The sequence below is a fragment of the Otolemur garnettii genome, unplaced genomic scaffold, assembly GCF_000181295.1.
Source record: "Otolemur garnettii isolate 467f Iridium unplaced genomic scaffold, OtoGar3 scaffold00025, whole genome shotgun sequence".
Classification (NCBI taxonomy): Eukaryota; Metazoa; Chordata; class Mammalia; order Primates; family Galagidae; genus Otolemur; species Otolemur garnettii.
Window position 1 is genome coordinate 18652817 of NW_003852420.1, and position 17192 is coordinate 18670008.

Below are 17192 nucleotides of genomic sequence, written 5' to 3' on the forward strand. Positions count from 1 at the left end.
AAAAAAAAAAAAAAAGCACAAGTACAGTGATATCCCAGGAAAAGTCAGGTTTCCTCTGACATTTCTGCCTTCTGAGGACCCATGGATCCCCAAGGCCTCTGCCTCCAGCTCAGAGAGGCTATTGGAGCAAGTGTGCAGAAGGCGCTGGGCACCACACACCTGGACCATTTTCTGGTTGAAGTTATCAGCCTCCTCCTTCCGTAGCTGCCGCTCCTGGGAGAGCTGCTCTTGTAAGCCGCGAAGGCTGTCATGGGCCTCAGCCAGCACCAGCTGCAGCTCCTTGATCTGAGGTTGGGGTGGGAGACACAGAAACAAGACGGGAGAGAGAAGAAGAAGGTAGAAACTAAGATCTAAGGCTGGGAGTGGTAGGGGAGCAACAGTAAGTAAGCAACCTAAGCAACCAAGTTGTTTAGGTATAAATCAGGCATAAGAGCTGTCCCTACCTCCATGGGTTGACATGACCTTTAAATAAAACATTGCATATCAGATCTAGCCATTGCTATCATTTCACCTTGATCACCTCTCTTTGAAATTTATCTGAAGTAAACAACATATTGGGAAAACTAAGTTTGATTCAGATATTCACTGTCTCATTGCTTATAATTGCAAAATGTTAGAAACAACTTATGTGATAAATGATGAGAATTAAAGTGCAGTTAACCAGCCTATTCATATGTAAAAATCCATTCAACTGTACACTGAAGGATAGTGTTTTGGTTTTTATTTGAGATGAAGTCTCACTCTGTCAGCCAAGCTAGAATGTAATGGCATAATCATAGCTCAACGCAGTCTCCAACTCCTGTGCTCAAGTCATCTTTCCACCTCAACCTTCTGAGTAGCTGAGACTACTGGCATGCACCTTGCCACCATGCACCACTGTTCTTTATTGCATATATATTATTACATTATACTTCAACAGAAATTTTTTTAAAAAGACATACATTTCAATAGGAAAGCAAAGGACATGGACAAACACTAAATGTAATTAGTGGTTAACTACGTGAAGGTCTTATGATCTGGACTTTCTTCTTTATACCTTTATGCGATGCTGCTTAAGGATTCTGCTATAGTTATTTATTATTTATAACGACTATGTAATAAATCTTTAATTTTTTTTTGTTTCAGTTTATTCCCTAGGTTTGATAATAAAATCTTTAAAAAAGACAGAACTGGCTCAGTGCCCCTAGCTCAGTGGTTAGGGCACCTGCCACATACACTGAGGCAGGCGAGTTTGAACCTGACCTGGGCCTGCTAACCAACAATGACAACTGCAAGCGTGGTGCCCACAGCTCAGTAGTTAGGGAGCCAGCCACATACACTGAGGTTGGCGATTTCGAACCTGGCCTGTGCCAGTTAAACAACAATGACAACTGCAACAAAAAAATAGCCAAGCGTTGTGGCAGGTGCCGGTAGTCCCAGCTACTTGGGAGGCTGAGGCAAGAGAATTGCTTAAGCCCAAGAGTCAGAGGTTGCTGTGAGCTGTGACGCCACAGCACTCTACCAAGGGCAACATAGTGAGAGTCTGTCTCAAAAAAAGAAAAGATAGAACTACATTTTCAGGGGAAATTATGTTTTAAAAATTTGTAGCTAGGCTGGGCATGGTGGCTCACACCTGTAATCCCAGCACTTGGGAGGCTGAGGCAGGTAGATTGCCTGAGCTCATGGGTTTGAGACCAGCTTGAGCCAGAATGAGACCTCATCTCTAAAAAAAAAAAATAGCCAGGCATTGTGGCAGGTGCCTGTAGTCCCAGCTACTTGGGAGGCTGAGGCAAGGGAATCGCTTGAGCCCTTGGAGTTTGAGGTTCCTGTAACAAAGTGAGACTCTGTCTCAAAAAAAAAAAAAAGTTTGCAGCTAAATAGGCATAGTAAATCTATTCTGTCAGAGATACAGATGGTGACAAGAAAGGCACACAGGGACTTCTTGGTCAGGTTATACTTTGTTCACTGATCTAGGTACTAATTACATAGGAGTATTTAGTTTGTAAGAATAATGTGAGCTGTTTACTTATGAGTACCTTTCTGTATATGTGTTATAATTCAAGGAAATAAAATTTATGTATTTCAGGTAACAGAGGGAAATGTTTACGCTATCATATTAAACAAGGGGAAAGGGGGGCAGGGAAGTGTCAGTCTCAATTCCTGCATAAAATCTTCCCAGCCATGGCAGATGTCCCTTTGTGAAAAAAAATAAATATTTATCATATGGCTGTTAATGTGATAAATTGGCAATGGAAGGCATGCTGGCTTGAGGTATATCCTGTCTGTCTTGTATTAAAAATCCTTGCAGCGCTAAACGCTGTGTGCTCTCTGTGGCATCCTCCTCCAACCTAGTGCTCAACACAGTGCTGGGCAATTATAACTCATTAAAGAGTGGCTGGGTGAAACAACATGTGAATGCATGCAGAAAACTCTCTACAGATGAGCCTATAGACATAGGCCTATTTCTTTTTTCTCAGCAAATGAGAATTAAGTACCTCATTTTCTTCTCTTTTTGCCATGGCTTCTAGGAGGCTCAGACCCCCTCACTTAGAGAGTTTGACCCACTGGCTTCAAAGAAGTTTCTCCCCCCTACAGTTACCAGCTGGCCTTCCTGGGACCAGAGTTGTTCCCAGAGACACTCAGAAGAAAGGGGTGCTCAGGTTGGGATATAAACAGGACTTTCCCAGTCCAGGAGTTACAGGGATACCCCACTCAGTCCACAGGAGTCTGTTCCTAACTTCAGGTTCATTATGAAAAGCTGAAAAGAGGCTTAGGAGACATGGGAGAAGCTCAGACCCCCCAGAATTCCTCTCAGAGCAGAGAATCCTGACAATTCTATAGCCACCATTCACTCTTAACCTCCCATATTACAGAAAAGGAAGCAAGAGCCAGAGGGTAAGAACATGTCCAAGGTCACACAGCCACTCCAGTAGAACTAAGACTTGATATAGGCCCACTGAGTCCCAGTGATGTGTCATCCTCATCATCCACATCCTCGACCAACATGGACCAGGCCTTAAGCTAAGGTTTTTCATGTATTTAATCCTTTCAACAACCTCATAAGGGACCTTCATTTTATAGGTAAGAAAACTGAGTCAGAGAGGTGAAATGATTTATCTAAGATTTCACAGCCATTATAGAGTGGATCCACAGTTTAAACCCAAACGGCCTGACTAGAGACTGCTGCCTTCCTGCGGCATAAATTAGTATTTCTATTAAATGACAAAAATTATTAAATACCTGGTAGATTTACTATTGGAAATAAATCAATTTCTTCAGATGAGTTTATAAGTTTCCTTTAATCAGGCCATAAGAATGACACAAACTTTCTTATTTCCCTTTTTGCCCTGGCGGATGGGAAGCTTGGGACAAAATACAATGCTCAAAATCCATTATCATTACCAGTTAAGACTCTCCATGGTCATTTTGTTTGGGAGAGGCCCTGGCCCCTTTCCTCCTCCCTACCCCTCCCTGCTTGCTCAGGTCAAGACCCACCTCAGAGGCATAGGAATCATTGTCTTCAGCTCGGTAAGGCCTGAAGCTTCGGCTGGGGTCAGTCTTGGAGTCTAAGTCGCCATTGCGGAAGGGCTCTCGGATCCTGGGCTCCCATTCTGGCAGGTCCCTAAAGTCAGGTGGCTATACAGAGAGGAACAGGCAGAAGAGATCAAAGATAACCATGGGGAAGGGACTGAGGTGTGCCAGAAATAGACTCCATCCCAAGCCTCCAGGTTCTGTAAGAGACTCTAACCATCTATCACCTCTGCAACCCAAACCCAGCGCTGGCTGGGGGCCCTGCCGCCACTCAGTGAATGTCTACTGAGAAGACGTAGGTAAGTGTGAGTGAAAACACTGACTCTGTGAAGGTCTATCCTGTGCCTAAACTTTCTAAGCCAGCCCCAACTGTCCTACCACACATGTGGCACCTGCTCATTCCTCATTTGAGAAAAACCAAGAGGCAGACTCAACACAGGGCAGTCTTCTTGATTAAAAAAAGCAAGATCAAGCCGGACTAACAGGGCACAGTATCATGGTATAAATTATTGGAAAGAAAGAGCTAAACTTCTCTCTGGAAATAGAAAGATCCCTGTGTCATTGCTCTCAAGATGAAGATCAAACCTCCCCAATGCTCTCTGCAGCCCAGCCTCATGCGTGCTCTTTAATCGGTGCCTGAGACATACCATGGTCCTTCCACCTCTGATCTGAGCTGTGCCTTTGCACAGGCCATTCCTTCTGCCAAGAACTCTCTTCACCAGCCAATCCATCCCTCTGAAGGGATGAAGTTGTGTAGACTCGTGTCTTACCCTGTCTGTATGTTATGGTTCAGTAAAAATTAATTTTAAAAAAGTTATAGGGCCTGTGACTGGGACATCTTACCTGGAAGTCTGAGCCAAGGTCTTTAGCCAGAAGGATCTCCTTAGAGGGCCCCTGGGAACCCAAGGGGGACAGGGAAGAGAAGGGCTCTGGCTGCTCCTTGCCAGAGCTCCCCAGGGCTGCGTCCGCCTTCCGCACGAAAGTGTTCAGCTCCTGCTGCAGCACGCTCAGCCGCACCAGGATGGCATGGATGAGCTTGGCATCCCTGGGGCCCTCGCTGTTATCTGCACACTCATTGTCCAGACACAACCGGAGGCCAGCAGAGAAACCATTCGCATCTGCCACCAGGACGTCGATAGCCTTACTGACCAGGGCGGCCTGCTCCCTCAGTCCAGGCAGTGTCTCGGCCTCCCTGGCTCTGCAAAGCCGGGCCACATGGGGCTCGTGGGCCTCACCAAGGGGCGCGGGCACACACTGGGCGGAGTCCCCGGCCTCTGCATCAGTCTCTAGCATCGGCCGCATGCTCTGGCAGGAGGCGAGATCACAACGCTGGAGGTTGGAGAGAAGCACCCGGTTCTCATACTGCAGCTTCTTGACTTTGCCGCTGAGCTCTCCGATCTGCAGTTTCGCAGCCGCCAGCTCCTCCTGCGAGGGCTCGCTGAGCACTGAGCAGCTGTCCTCCGACAGCGCCACGTCCAGCTCGTGCTCGGAGCGGAACTTGGCCAGCTCGTTCAGCAGCAGCTTGTTCTGATCCTCAAGCTCCGCTGAGGAGCGCCGCAGCAGCTCCGCCTCCTCCTCCACGAACTGCAGGTGTCGCCGCAGCTCCGCCAAGCTCTCCCCACACTCGCTGCCACCCAGCGCAGAGAAGGCCAGGCGAGCCTCGGGCCCCCCACAGCCGCCACCGTGATCTTTCATGTCGTCCATCTCGGCCCGCAGGCCCCGGTTCTCCACCTCCAGCTCCACGATGCGGCGGCTCAGCAAGTTAGCTTCCTCCTCCACCAATTTCAAGTGCACCTTCAGCTCAGCCTCCCGCGAGTGTGGCGCGTCCGCCAGCTCCTCCGCTGACAGGGCGCTGTCCAAGTCCCCGTAGAGCGAGCGGTACTTGAGCAGTTCCTCCTTCATGCCGTCGTTCTCCTTGGCCAGCTTGGTGAGCTTCTTGCACATGAGGGCCGACTCCTCCTTGGCAAAGTGCAGCTGGCACTTCAGATCTGCACTGTCCTCCTGGGGCCGGATGGCACAGAGACAGACACAACCCAGGAATGTTAGTGCTGGGAGACTCAGCACCAGCTACAGCATCTTGGGGAACCCTGACTGTATGCTGGGATTGCAGGAATGAATCAGACACTACCCAACCCTCAAGGAATTGGGGGGTCAGAGGGGAAGCTGAGGTTGCAATAATCTTGAAATGGCAGCAAGCATGGAGTACTATGCACAGCCTGGAAGGCTGGGAGTAAGTGACATTCTGATGGTTGACTGCTGCTACCATTACTACTACAGTTTCCTCACCTGAGAAATGGGACAATAACAGTCCCTCTGACTCTACATTTTTGGACTTGATTGTCACATTGTCTGGAAAGTCAGCTTGCTGCTTGGGGAAGGGGAGGTTCTGAGTACCCAAGAACCATGGGCTCAAGGTATGGTCTGGGGCGTGGCACCTGTAGCTCTGCAACTAGTGTGCCAGCCACATACACCGGGGCTAGTGGGTTTGAACCTGGCCCGGGTCTGCCAAACAATGACAACTACAACCAAAAAATAGCTGAGCATTGTGGCGGGCACCTGTAGTCCCAGCTACTTGGGAGGCTGAGGCAAGATAATCACTTAAGCCCAAGAATTTGAGGTTGCTGTGAGCTGTGACACCAAGGCACTCAACCGTGCGTGACACAGTGAGACTCTGTCTCAAAAAAAAAAGTGTGGTTTGGGGAAGTGGGCAGCAAAGCTAAGAAAATGAATGCAGGGAGGACAGGGTAGAAGCTAGGGAGAGATGGACATTCGTGGGGACTCCTCTCCTCAGGCCACCTGGAGTCAGGCTGGAGTCTTGAGGCCAAAACCTGTTTGTGGGGGCAGCCAAGAAGTACCTGCGCAGAAGGCTTCTTCTCTGTCTTTCCCAGGGAGCGAGTTCCTCGTTTCTTCAAGGAATGCTAAAGGGAAATTTTAAAAAGTCAGAAAAGCTTACAAGGGTGACGCATATGCAGTCATGTACCGAGGGTCACACTCAGGGCTCCATACCCACCCCAGCCCAATGTCCAGGCTTTGACCTGATCCAACAGGGAGCTGGAGGGTCCCTTGAGACCACCAAGTGGGCTGCAATGGGGCACATGACAGACCCCCTAAGCGCCCAAGGTTCCTCCCCTCTCTCCCACTGCCACATTGTGATCTTGCTGGTCTGGGCCAAGACCTAAAAAGGTTTCTGTTCTTGTTTGTCTCCCTTTCATTCATCAAAGATTTCCTAAGCACCTATTATGTAAGTCAGGCAGTTAGCTGCAGAGAACACAACAGTGACCATCACGAAGTACCCAGGGTGGGTGCTGTGGTGGTTGGCCCAGATCCCCCATCAGAACTGAGACATTCATTCCCCAGCTCAGATTTCTTTTTTTTTTCTTTTGAGACAGAGCCTCAAGCTGTCCCCCTGGGTAGAGTGCTGTGGCATTACAGCTCACAGCAACCTCCAACTCCTGGGCTCAAGCGAGTCTCCTGCCTCCGCCTCCCAAGTAGCTGGGACCACAGGCGCCCGCCACAACGCCCGTCTATTTTTTGGTTGCAGCCGTCATTGTTGTTTGGCGGGTCCAGGCTGGGGATTTGAACCCGCCACCTTAGGTGTACGTGGCTGGCGCCTTAGCCGGTTGAGCTATAGGCGCCGAGCCCCCAGCTCAGATTTCAAAGCTGAGTACCCCTCGCAGCAATGGCTGCAGGCAGATGGAAGCTCCCTTGTCCAAGGGCAGGTGCTCTCCTGCACGGATGGTGTCATTTCCAAAGGGACTCATCCATAAACTTCTGCATGCAAATCTCTATTTCAGAGGGAATCCTGGCTTCCTGAAACTGACATCTACGTGTAACTTTAATTCAGAATGCACACTATTCAAATGAATATGGGGGTAACAAATCATAATTATACAGGCTTAGAAATTATCATGAGAGACTAATAGCAAATAATGATTCAAAAATCCAGAAGCAATAAGGAGGGAAAATTTGACAGATTTTACATGCAAGTTCTCTACATGGAAAAAAAATAAAAGTAAAAATATAAATGACAAACTAGGGGAAAAATGTTATGCCATTTATACCAATAAAGAGTCATATCTTAAATATATAAAAATCTTCACAAATAGAATAAAAAAGCCAACAAACTTACATAATAGGCTAAAGATATGGAAAACAGTTCACAGGAAAAGGAAGGCAAATGAATCTTAATCATATCAAAATGTTCAACCCCACTCAGACAGAAAAATGCAAATTAAAACTACACTGAGATACCATTTCCCACCTACCAGACTAGGAAAAATCCAAGTATCTGACAACGTATTGTATTGGCAAAGCTATAGAAAAACAAGAAAGTTCATAAATTGCTGGCAAGAATGAAAAACAGCACAATCCCTATGTGGGGAATTTAAAGGAATGTAAAAATAATCATTACGGAAGTTTCCCACTGTTTAAAAAAGTCATTCAATTAGATGCATGATTCCATTTGAACACTTTCTCCCATGAGAGGGGTGATTCATGGTGGTGGTGTATGAAACCACATTAGATTGCTTTTGACTTTAAGTAAGTGATTTGGATACATGCCTACCTGCAACCCCACCTCTCACACCCCATCCCTGAAGGTGAGAGCTACTGATCTGATCCAACCCCTGTTTTACTGAAACCAAGAGAGAGCGGCAAGGACTTGCTCAAGGTCTCACAGCAAATCCATAGCTAACCTAAGACAAGTCTAGGACAAGTTCTTTTTTTTTTTGAGACAGAGCCTCAAGCTGCCACCCTGGGTAGAGTGTTAGCATTACAGGTGTGAGTTACCGTGCCCGGCCCTAGGCTCAGTTCTTGGTGTTAGGGCCAAAATTATTACTACTGAGAGTCCAGTCTCACACATGGAAGAAGCAAGAAGTTTATTCAAGCATATGCTTGGGTCACTCCCAAGAGAAAAGCAGAACAGCGGGGAGTGGCCCCTAAACAAAGGCCAGGGAAACTTGTATACACTTTCTCGCAAGGTACTATGGGTTGCAACAAAATGCTGAAAAAGACAGCTGAAGAAGAAGCTAGTGTCTGGTCACTCATTGGTCACTAGGGAGTTCTTGGGGTTTCTATAGGCTAACTGCCTTTCCGTGGTTAGGGTCTTAGTTGGAATGATAGTGCGTGAACTTTTGATTGGTTGCTGCCACCTGGACTGTAGCTGTATACCTGATTCAATGTATGACCTTGGAGCTTCCTATAGTTCTTGCCACCTCCCCCCTCTCCTCTGTGTCTTCCTTCTTCCCCAGCTTTTTTATCTCCTTTTTTTATTTTGCCACTACCACTACTATTTAAAGGCACAGTAAGGAAAATAGTAATAATAATAATAATAGGTTCATAGCCGCTCCCTCTCACTTGGCATGTCTCTTGATCAAATTCCAAAGATTTGGTAGGAGAAAATCTGCCTTTAAATTCGATGAAGGTCAGAGTGCAGCTAGCACTGTGGTTCCCACTCAGGGTGCACATCAGAATTACACAGGGGAACTTAAAAAAAAAAAAATACTGGCTCGGCACCTGTGGCTCAAGTGGCTAAGGCGCCAGCCACATACACCTAAGGTGGCAGGTTTGAATCCAGCTCGGGCCCACCAAACAACAATGACAGCTGCAACAAAAAAATAGCCAAGCATTGTGGCGGGTGCCTGTGGTCCCAACTACTTGGGAGGCTGAGGCAGGAGACTCTCTTGAGCCCAGGAGTTGGAGGTTGCTGTGAGTGATGCCATAGCACTCTACCCAGGGGGATAGCTTGAGGCTCTGTCTCAAAAAAAAAAAAAAAAATACTGATGGTCTAGGGTAGGTGCCTGGCATCAGGACTTCTAAATAGCTTCCCAAGAGATACCAAAGTGCAGGTTAGGTCCGCAAAGCCAGGGAAGGGAACTCCAGATGCGCTTTCAAGTAGAGAATATCTTAAGGCCCAATCAAATCCTAAAGAGACCTTTTGAAATGCAAATGAGGCAGGAAGGCAGAGGCTGATATTTCAGACGAAGGTACCCAGGGAGCCAGCATTTGAGAAGACCTGACCTGGGAACTTTCAAAAGCTAGAAGGGAAGAGGAGGAATAGTGGTGAGTCACAAAACAAGTCCTTCCTCAAGAGCCAGGAGGTAGACAAGTAGCAGCCTGTGGAGCCCTGGACAGGGTACTCAGAGAGAAACCCCAGGTAGAATGCTGAGGTGGGGGATTAGGGCCAGACTTTCAGATCTGGGCCTACCTACCACAGGCTGAGTGGGAGGGGCTGTGGCCTTAGCTAGAAGTTGAACACTTGAGTTTATGATCCTGGGTAAACCCCCTTCCTCTCCCTGAAAATTCCACTTAATCATAGATTAGGTGACCATGGCCCCCTTAAGCACTGCAGACTCTCCAGAAGAGCAGTGGCAGAGTAGTGACTCAGGGGTCTCCACAGGTACCAAGGGGCTCCACACATCACAGACAATGAATGAGGTAATGGAGAGCCATTGAAAAGGAGTGACAGGCTCAGTGCCTGTAGCTCAGAGCTAGGGCACTGGCCACATACACTGGGGCTGGCAGGTTCGAATCCAGCCTGGCCCTGCCAAACCACAATGACAACTACAACAACAACAAAAACAGCCAGGTGTTGTGGCAGGCACCTATAGTCCCATCTACTTGGAAGGCTGAGGCAAGAGAATCACTTAAGCCCAAGAGTTTGAGGTTGAGGTTGCTGTGAGCTGTGACACCATAGCACTCTACCAAGGGCAACATAGTGAGATTCTGTCTCAAAAAAAAGAAAGAAAAGGAATGACGGACGGTGAGATTCACTGACGTGGTAACAGAAAGAAGTAACCTGCAAACCAACTACAACCCAACTGTACCCACAATTGATGAATGGATAAACCAGAAGTGGGTTATCCCCACAATGGAATGTTACTCAGCCATAGGAAGGAATGAAGTCCCAACACATTCTGCAACATGCATGAGCCTGGAGGACATCACACCAAGTGAAAGAAGCCAGTCACTAAAGACCACATATCCTAAGATTCCACTTGCATGAAATGTCCCGAATAATAAACTCCACAAAGACAGAGAGGACATTAATGGTTGCCAAGAGTTAGGAGAGGGTGGGATGGGGAGTGAAGGTCAATAGGTATCAGGTCTCTTCGGGGAAGGGGTGACAAAAATGTTCTAGAATTAGAGAGTGGTGATGACTATAAACCTCTGTGAATATACCAAAAACTACTGAGGTGGGCTTGACGCCCATAGCACAGTGGTTATGGTGCCAGCCACATGCACTGAGAGTGGCAGGTTTGAACCCAGCCCAAGCCTGCTAAACAACTGCAACAAAAAAAATAGCCAGACGTGGTAGGCACCTGTAGTCCCAGCTACTAGGTGGGCTGAGGCAAGAGAATTGCTTAAGCCCAAGAGTTTGAGGTTGCTGTGAGCTGTGACACCATGGCATTCTACCCAGGGTGACCCAGTGAGACTCTGTCTCAAAAAAAACTACTGTTGCGTACATTTTAAAAAGGGAAACTTCACAGTATGTGAATCATATCTCAATAAAACTGTTATTTAGGCTCAGTGCCCGTAGCACAGTGGTTATGATGCCAGCCACATACACCGAATTTGGCAGGTTTGAACCCAGCCAGGGCCAGCTAAACAACAATGACAACTGCAATTAAAAAATAGCTGGGCGTTGTGGTGGGTACCACTGTAGTCCCAGCTACTTGGAAGGCTGAGGCAAGAGAATCACTTAAGCCAAAGAGTTAGAGGTTGTTGTGAGCTGTGATGCCATGACACTCTACCCAGGGCAACAGAGTGAGACTCTGTCTCAAAAAATAAATAAATAAAACTGTAAAAAACTGTAACTTAAAAAAAAAAAACTGGCATGTTTCTACTGTTATAAAAATAAGCTAGTTAATATATTCATAGGGGGGAAGGAAGGTCTGAAGAAAATAGAGCAGGCTGATAATTCTAAGAACACAAGGGACTTGCACAGTGTATGTTTCCCCTCCATTTTCTGGAGGGGGTAAAGGGAATATAATTTTTAGATTTTGTCCTTTAAAATTTTTTTTAACTGGCTTGGCGCCTGTGGTCCCAGCTACTTGGGAGGCAGAGGCAGAAGACTCGCTTGAGCCCAGGAGTTGGAGGTTGCTGTGAGCTATGCCACGGCACTCTACCCAGGGGGACAGCTTGAGGCTCTGTCTCAAAAAAAAAATTTTAACTATACGAGATATTTTTTTTTTTTTTTGAGTCAGTCTCATATGTCACCCTTAGTAGAATACTATGGCATCACAGCTCACAGCAACCTCAAACTCCTGGGCTTAAGGAATTCTCTTGCCTTAGCCTCCCAAGTAGCTGGGACTACAGGCGCCTGGCTACTTTGTTGTTGTTGTTGTTGTCATTGTTGTTTGGCAGGCCCGGGCCGAGTTTGGGGTATATGGCCAGCACCCTGGCTGCTGAGCTACAGGTGCCAAGCCTATACAAATATTTTTTCCAAAAAAAAAAATCAATATACAAAATATATTCTCACTGTAAGAAATATGCACAAAGCAGATAAAGTCAAAGTCCCCCTTTGTATAGCTACTTCCCTCACCCAGGGTGCCCAGTGCTGACTGGTCAGTTGGGGCTCTGTATGGACCTTGGGCTCTGTGTTTATTTTATCTTTTTTTTTTTTTTGAGACAGAGCCTCAAGCTGTCCCCCTGGGTAGAGTGCCATGGCATTACAGCTCACAGCAACCTCCAACTCCTGGGCTCAAGCGAGTCTCCTGCCTCCACCTCCCAAGTAGCTGGGACTACAGGCGCCTGCCACAACGTCCGGCCATTTTTTGGTTGCAGCCGTCATTGTTGTTTGGCGGGTCCGGGCTGGGGATTCAAACCCGCCACCTTAGGTGTACGTGGCTGGCGCCTTAGCCGGTTGAGCTATAGGCGCCGAGCCTATTTTATCTTATTTTTTGAGATAGAGTTTCACTGTCACCCTGGATAGAGTGCCATGGTGTCCTACCTCACAGCAACCTCAAATTCCTGGGCTCCAGAGATCCTCCTGCCCCAGCCTCCCAAGTAGCTAAGACTACAGGCACCTACCACCATGTCTGGTTTAGTTGAGATGGGGTCTAGCTCTTGTTCAGGCTGGCCTCCAACTCCTGAGCTCAAGAAATCCACCCTCCTTGGGCTTCCAGAGTGCTAGGATTACAGGCATGAGCCACCATGTCCAGCCTGGGCTGTGTTTAAAATACTGAATTGGATGGTACTATTTTAGACTTTCTTTCCTGCCTATGTTTATTTGATTCTGTGATCTTTGATTTTTATAATAAGCACTTTAGGCAGAAGAAAACCAAAAACATCAAGCATGTAAAAAAGAACACTGTGTTCGTGCTATATTATTCTGCGCATTACAGAAATGGTGTATACAATATAATTCCATCTTTATTTTAAAAAAGACAAAATACATAGAAATATGTATTGTATGAGCACAGCCAGAGAAAGACCTGGAAAGATACAAAGCAAATTCGTTGATCATGGCTTAGGCTGAGCAGTAGAATCAAGGGAGGCAGTTAGGGAAGGCTTTCTTCTTTTACTTTATGTACAGTTTTCATTATTTCTATTATTTTTTAATAGATGACACACGTAGGGCTTAAAATTCTGAAAGTACACAAGGGAATATAAGGACCCAGTCACTCGATTCTTCTGCCTCAAGGCAACCAATGTAACCAGAGTCTGCTATAGCTCTCCTCAGAGGTATGCTAGGCATCCGTTTGTATGCTTTGGGAACGATATTTTTTGCCTTACTGAGTTTATGTTACTTTTTTAGATGAAAAATGCATATTCACATATACATTTAAATACGTATATAGGTATTCATAGAAAAACTTATTGGAAGCATATACACCCCCCAACACCTAAAGAGACATTCCCTCTGACTTCTAGATTACAGGTGAGTTTTTATTTGGACTTCCTAATCTTTCTCGGCCAAGCATGACCCACTACCTCCTGGGAAGGAAAAAAACAACAGTAAATGTTTTTAAATGTACTTGCCCCAAGAAGTCACTGAACACCTTTCCAAAAGCAGGGAAAAGGTGAGAGTGAGTTGAACTTACTCAGAATGGAGGCAGAATAGAGGGGTTCTGGCCTTCTCTGGCTAGATTTGCCCCTTCTCCCCTCTTGTCTCAATAATGCGGGCTCCTATCCTGTCCCCCTGCTCTGTAGGGAAAACAAGGCAGGCACAGAGCACACAAAGACCTTTCTCCCCTCTGCAGGGCAGCAGCTGGCCAGGCGGCTGGGGGGCCACCCCTCAACAGAGCCAGAGCCTGTCAGAGCCCCTTTGTGGAGCTCCTGGGGGTGGAGCCAGTCCCTGTCCAAGAGGCAGATGTTCTGGCACCAGGCCTCAGGAGGGTGGGACAGGCAGGGCAGCCCTAAGCACCAGCAGGAATGCAGCCACAAGGCCTAGGGAAGTGCTTGGCCCTGAGGGCACACACTGTGGCTTGGCCTTACAGCAGGGGCTCCCCACCCACAACTCACAAAGCTCACAAGGCTGCCTTTGAGCAGCCAGCGTGGTGCCTCCAAGCATCCCTGGTCTGAGGCCTCCTAGTAGGAGCCTGCGCTATGTCCTCCTTCCTGCTTCCTCCACAGTAGCCCTCTGAACCCAGCAGCGAGCTCCCTTAGCCGAGTTCTATGGGCCCTCTGCTCTCTGACACCTTCAAGAAACAAAGGCCACAGCCTGGCACAGTGGCTCACGCCTGCAATCGTAACACTCTGGGAGGCTGAAAAGCGTGGATTGCCTGAGCTCGGGAGTTCAAGATCAGCCTGAGCAAGAGTAAGACCTCATCTCTAAAAATAGCCAGGTGTTGTGGTGGGTACCTCAAGAGGCTGAGGCAAGACGATCTCTTGAACCCAAGAATTTGAGGTTGCTGTGAGCTGTGATACCACGGCAGTCTACCGAGAGTGACAAAATAAGACCCTATCTCCAAAAAAAGAAAAAGAAACAAAGGCCAATCTTCCAAGACGCAAAACAAACCTGCCAAAATAACTAGGCCGGTTTTCCCAAATGTGGAGGGGACGCGTGGACAGATCTCACTGAAAGCATAGGCTGTGCTTCATGTACAAAATTTCTTCTAGAAGGAACCCAGGGTAGGGAGTCCACCTCAAAGACTGAGCCATTGGCTCGGCACCTGTGGCTCAAGCGGTTAAGGTGCCAGCCACATACACCTGAGCTGGTGGGTTCGAATCCAGCCCGGGCCCGCCAAACAATGATGGCTGCAACAAAAAATAGCCAGGCGTTGTGGCAGGCGCCTGTAATCCCAGCTACTTGGGAGGTGGAAGCAGGAGAGTCGCTTGAGCCCAGGAGTTGGAGGTTGCTGTGAGCTGTGATGCCATAGCACTCTACCCAGGGCGACAGCTTGAGGCTCTGTCTCAAAAATAAATAAATAAATAAATAAATACAAATAAAAAAAGACTGAGCCATTCTTCCTCCACAGTAGCTGAAATAGCCAGAGAGGCCGTGTGGCTCCCAGTTAGGGAGAGACCACTTGGGGAAGGAAACAAAGAGTGGTTCAGACATTAGCCCCAAATCGAATGTCACAGGGACAGACGGTGCCAACTGCAGGCAGTGATTTCAACATAGCTGCTTGTTCCATGGGCAACTGGCAGCTCTACCCAGAGAGCGCCTCACAAGAGGCAGCAGAAATGTATTTATTTAACTAAAGTAAATGCTTCTCCCGATCCACAGCTATCACAGCATTATGAAGGCAGAGATAATAGCAAGTACTTAACAAGCCCTTATTCTGCGCTAAGCTCTTTACTTGCTTGTCTTATTTAACTCTCACAAACACCTCTGGGAAGGAGGGATTCATAATCACCTTTTATAAATAAACTGAGTACAGGAACAGTTACATGATTTGCCCAAGATTAGAATTATTTGCACTTCAGTGGCAACAGCAGCAGTGGGATTTGAACCCACCTCCCCTGCCCCCCTCCCCCAGTCTGAGGCATGGTCAGCACCCTTTCCTGATAGCAGATCAGGGAGAGAAGCCAATGCCAGGAAGAGAAGTACTCCCTGCAGCAGGCAGCCTCATCAAATGTTCTGAAAACACAAAAGCGTCCCAGAAAAGCCCCTGGGTGAGGTAGGGAGGGCAAGGGCATCACCACAGGAGTCAGTGTGGGTTTGGTAGACACAGAGTCCTGGGTTTCAATCCCACCTTTGTCTTTCTCCATTCTCATCTAGATACAGCAATTCTACTCCTTGGTACATACCCGAGAGAACTGAGAGCACTCAATCACAGAAACTTGTACAAGAATGTTCACGGAGGCATTACTCATAATAGCCCAAAGGTGGAAATAACCCAAATGTCCATCAAATGATGAACGGACAAACACAATGTGCTATATCCATACAATGGATTATTATTCAGCCATAAAAAGGGATGAAGTCCCGATACATTCTTCGACATGGATGGATAAACATTGAAAACCTTCTGCTAAGTAAAAGAAGCCAGTCATCAAAGATCACATATTGCCTGATTCCCTTTGAATGAAATGCCCACAACAGGCAAATCCATAGAGACAGAAAGTGGATTAGTGGTTGCCAGCGGCGGGAAGGAAGGGAGAGTGGGGAGTGAATGCTAACAGGTATGGGGCTACTTTGGGGGGCAACAGAAATATCCTGAAATTAGATAATGGCAATGGTTTGTACATCATAAATAAACTAAAAGAATCACGGAATTATACACATTAAAATGGTGAATTGTATAGTACGTGAATTAAATCACAATTTAAAAACTGTCAAGGAAAGAGTGGCACCTCTAAAATGGGGATGAGGACACGATCCACGTGGGGAGGGTGTGGAGAGGGTTAAACAACATTGAGGACATATGTACAATGTTGCTGTGGGTGCCTGGTACAGAATAAGTGCTCAGACACAGCAGTTATAATAAATCACGTCAACACCGATATTGGCTTTCTGCCTAAAATGCAAGGCAGGGGAACCGATACCAGACAAGAGGGTGGCTGGTGTTACAATTCTTGAGCTGCAGCCCAGCTGGGCAACAGTGCCACCGCAGCACTAGGCTGGGAGCTGCCACCTCCCTTCACTCCAGCCCCGAGCTGTCGCCATAGCAACCACATCAGCTCAGACCAGGGGCTCCTGTTCCCAGCCGGGTGACAGCATCACTGCAGCAACCTGTCAGGACGGCAGAGGCAGATCTTGATGATGGGACTGCAGCTCTGGCAGAAGAATTGCTAAGGGACCCTTGTCTCCATAGAAACCATGTCAGGAAGGAGAGGGAGAAGGGAGAGGACAAACAGCAAATAAACACAGGCTCCCGTCTCCTTCCCACATCCTGAGCCACCGTGGGGCACACAGAAGGCGAGAGCAGTCTCACTGACAAGGGCCTCACGGGGAAGTGAACTAGCGCCTGGCTTCTTTCACTCAGCGTGTTTTCAAGGCTCACGGATGTTGGGGCATGTGCCAGTACCTCATTCCTCCCTGGGGTTGAATCCTATTCCATTCTGTGGACATACCACACTTGGTTTACCCATCCATCCGCTGAGGAACATTGGGTTGCTCTACCTTTTGGCTATTTTAAATAACAGTGTTATGAACGTGGGTGTGCGTTCTCCCTGGTGTAAGTATCTCCTCCTCAAGACCCTGCTTTCAATTCTTCTGGGAATATGCCCAGAATTATTGGATCCTGTTGTAATTCTATGCTGAATTTTTTGAGGCACTGCCATACTACCTGATT

General features: G+C 47.4%; 1 protein-coding gene across 1 annotated transcript in view; it reads right to left on the bottom strand.

Annotated features, from left to right (window-relative positions):
* Positions 1–17192, bottom strand: part of SOGA1 (suppressor of glucose, autophagy associated 1) — a 77710-nt gene that overhangs the window by 26142 nt on the left and 34376 nt on the right. The window contains exons 4-7 of the mRNA XM_012804191.2: positions 6366–6428; positions 4354–5511; positions 3475–3615; positions 160–285 (exon numbers count right to left, since the gene is read on the bottom strand). Coding sequence (XP_012659645.1) covers positions 160–285; positions 3475–3615; positions 4354–5511; positions 6366–6428 — 1488 coding nt within the window. The remainder of the gene's footprint in view (positions 1–159; positions 286–3474; positions 3616–4353; positions 5512–6365; positions 6429–17192) is intronic.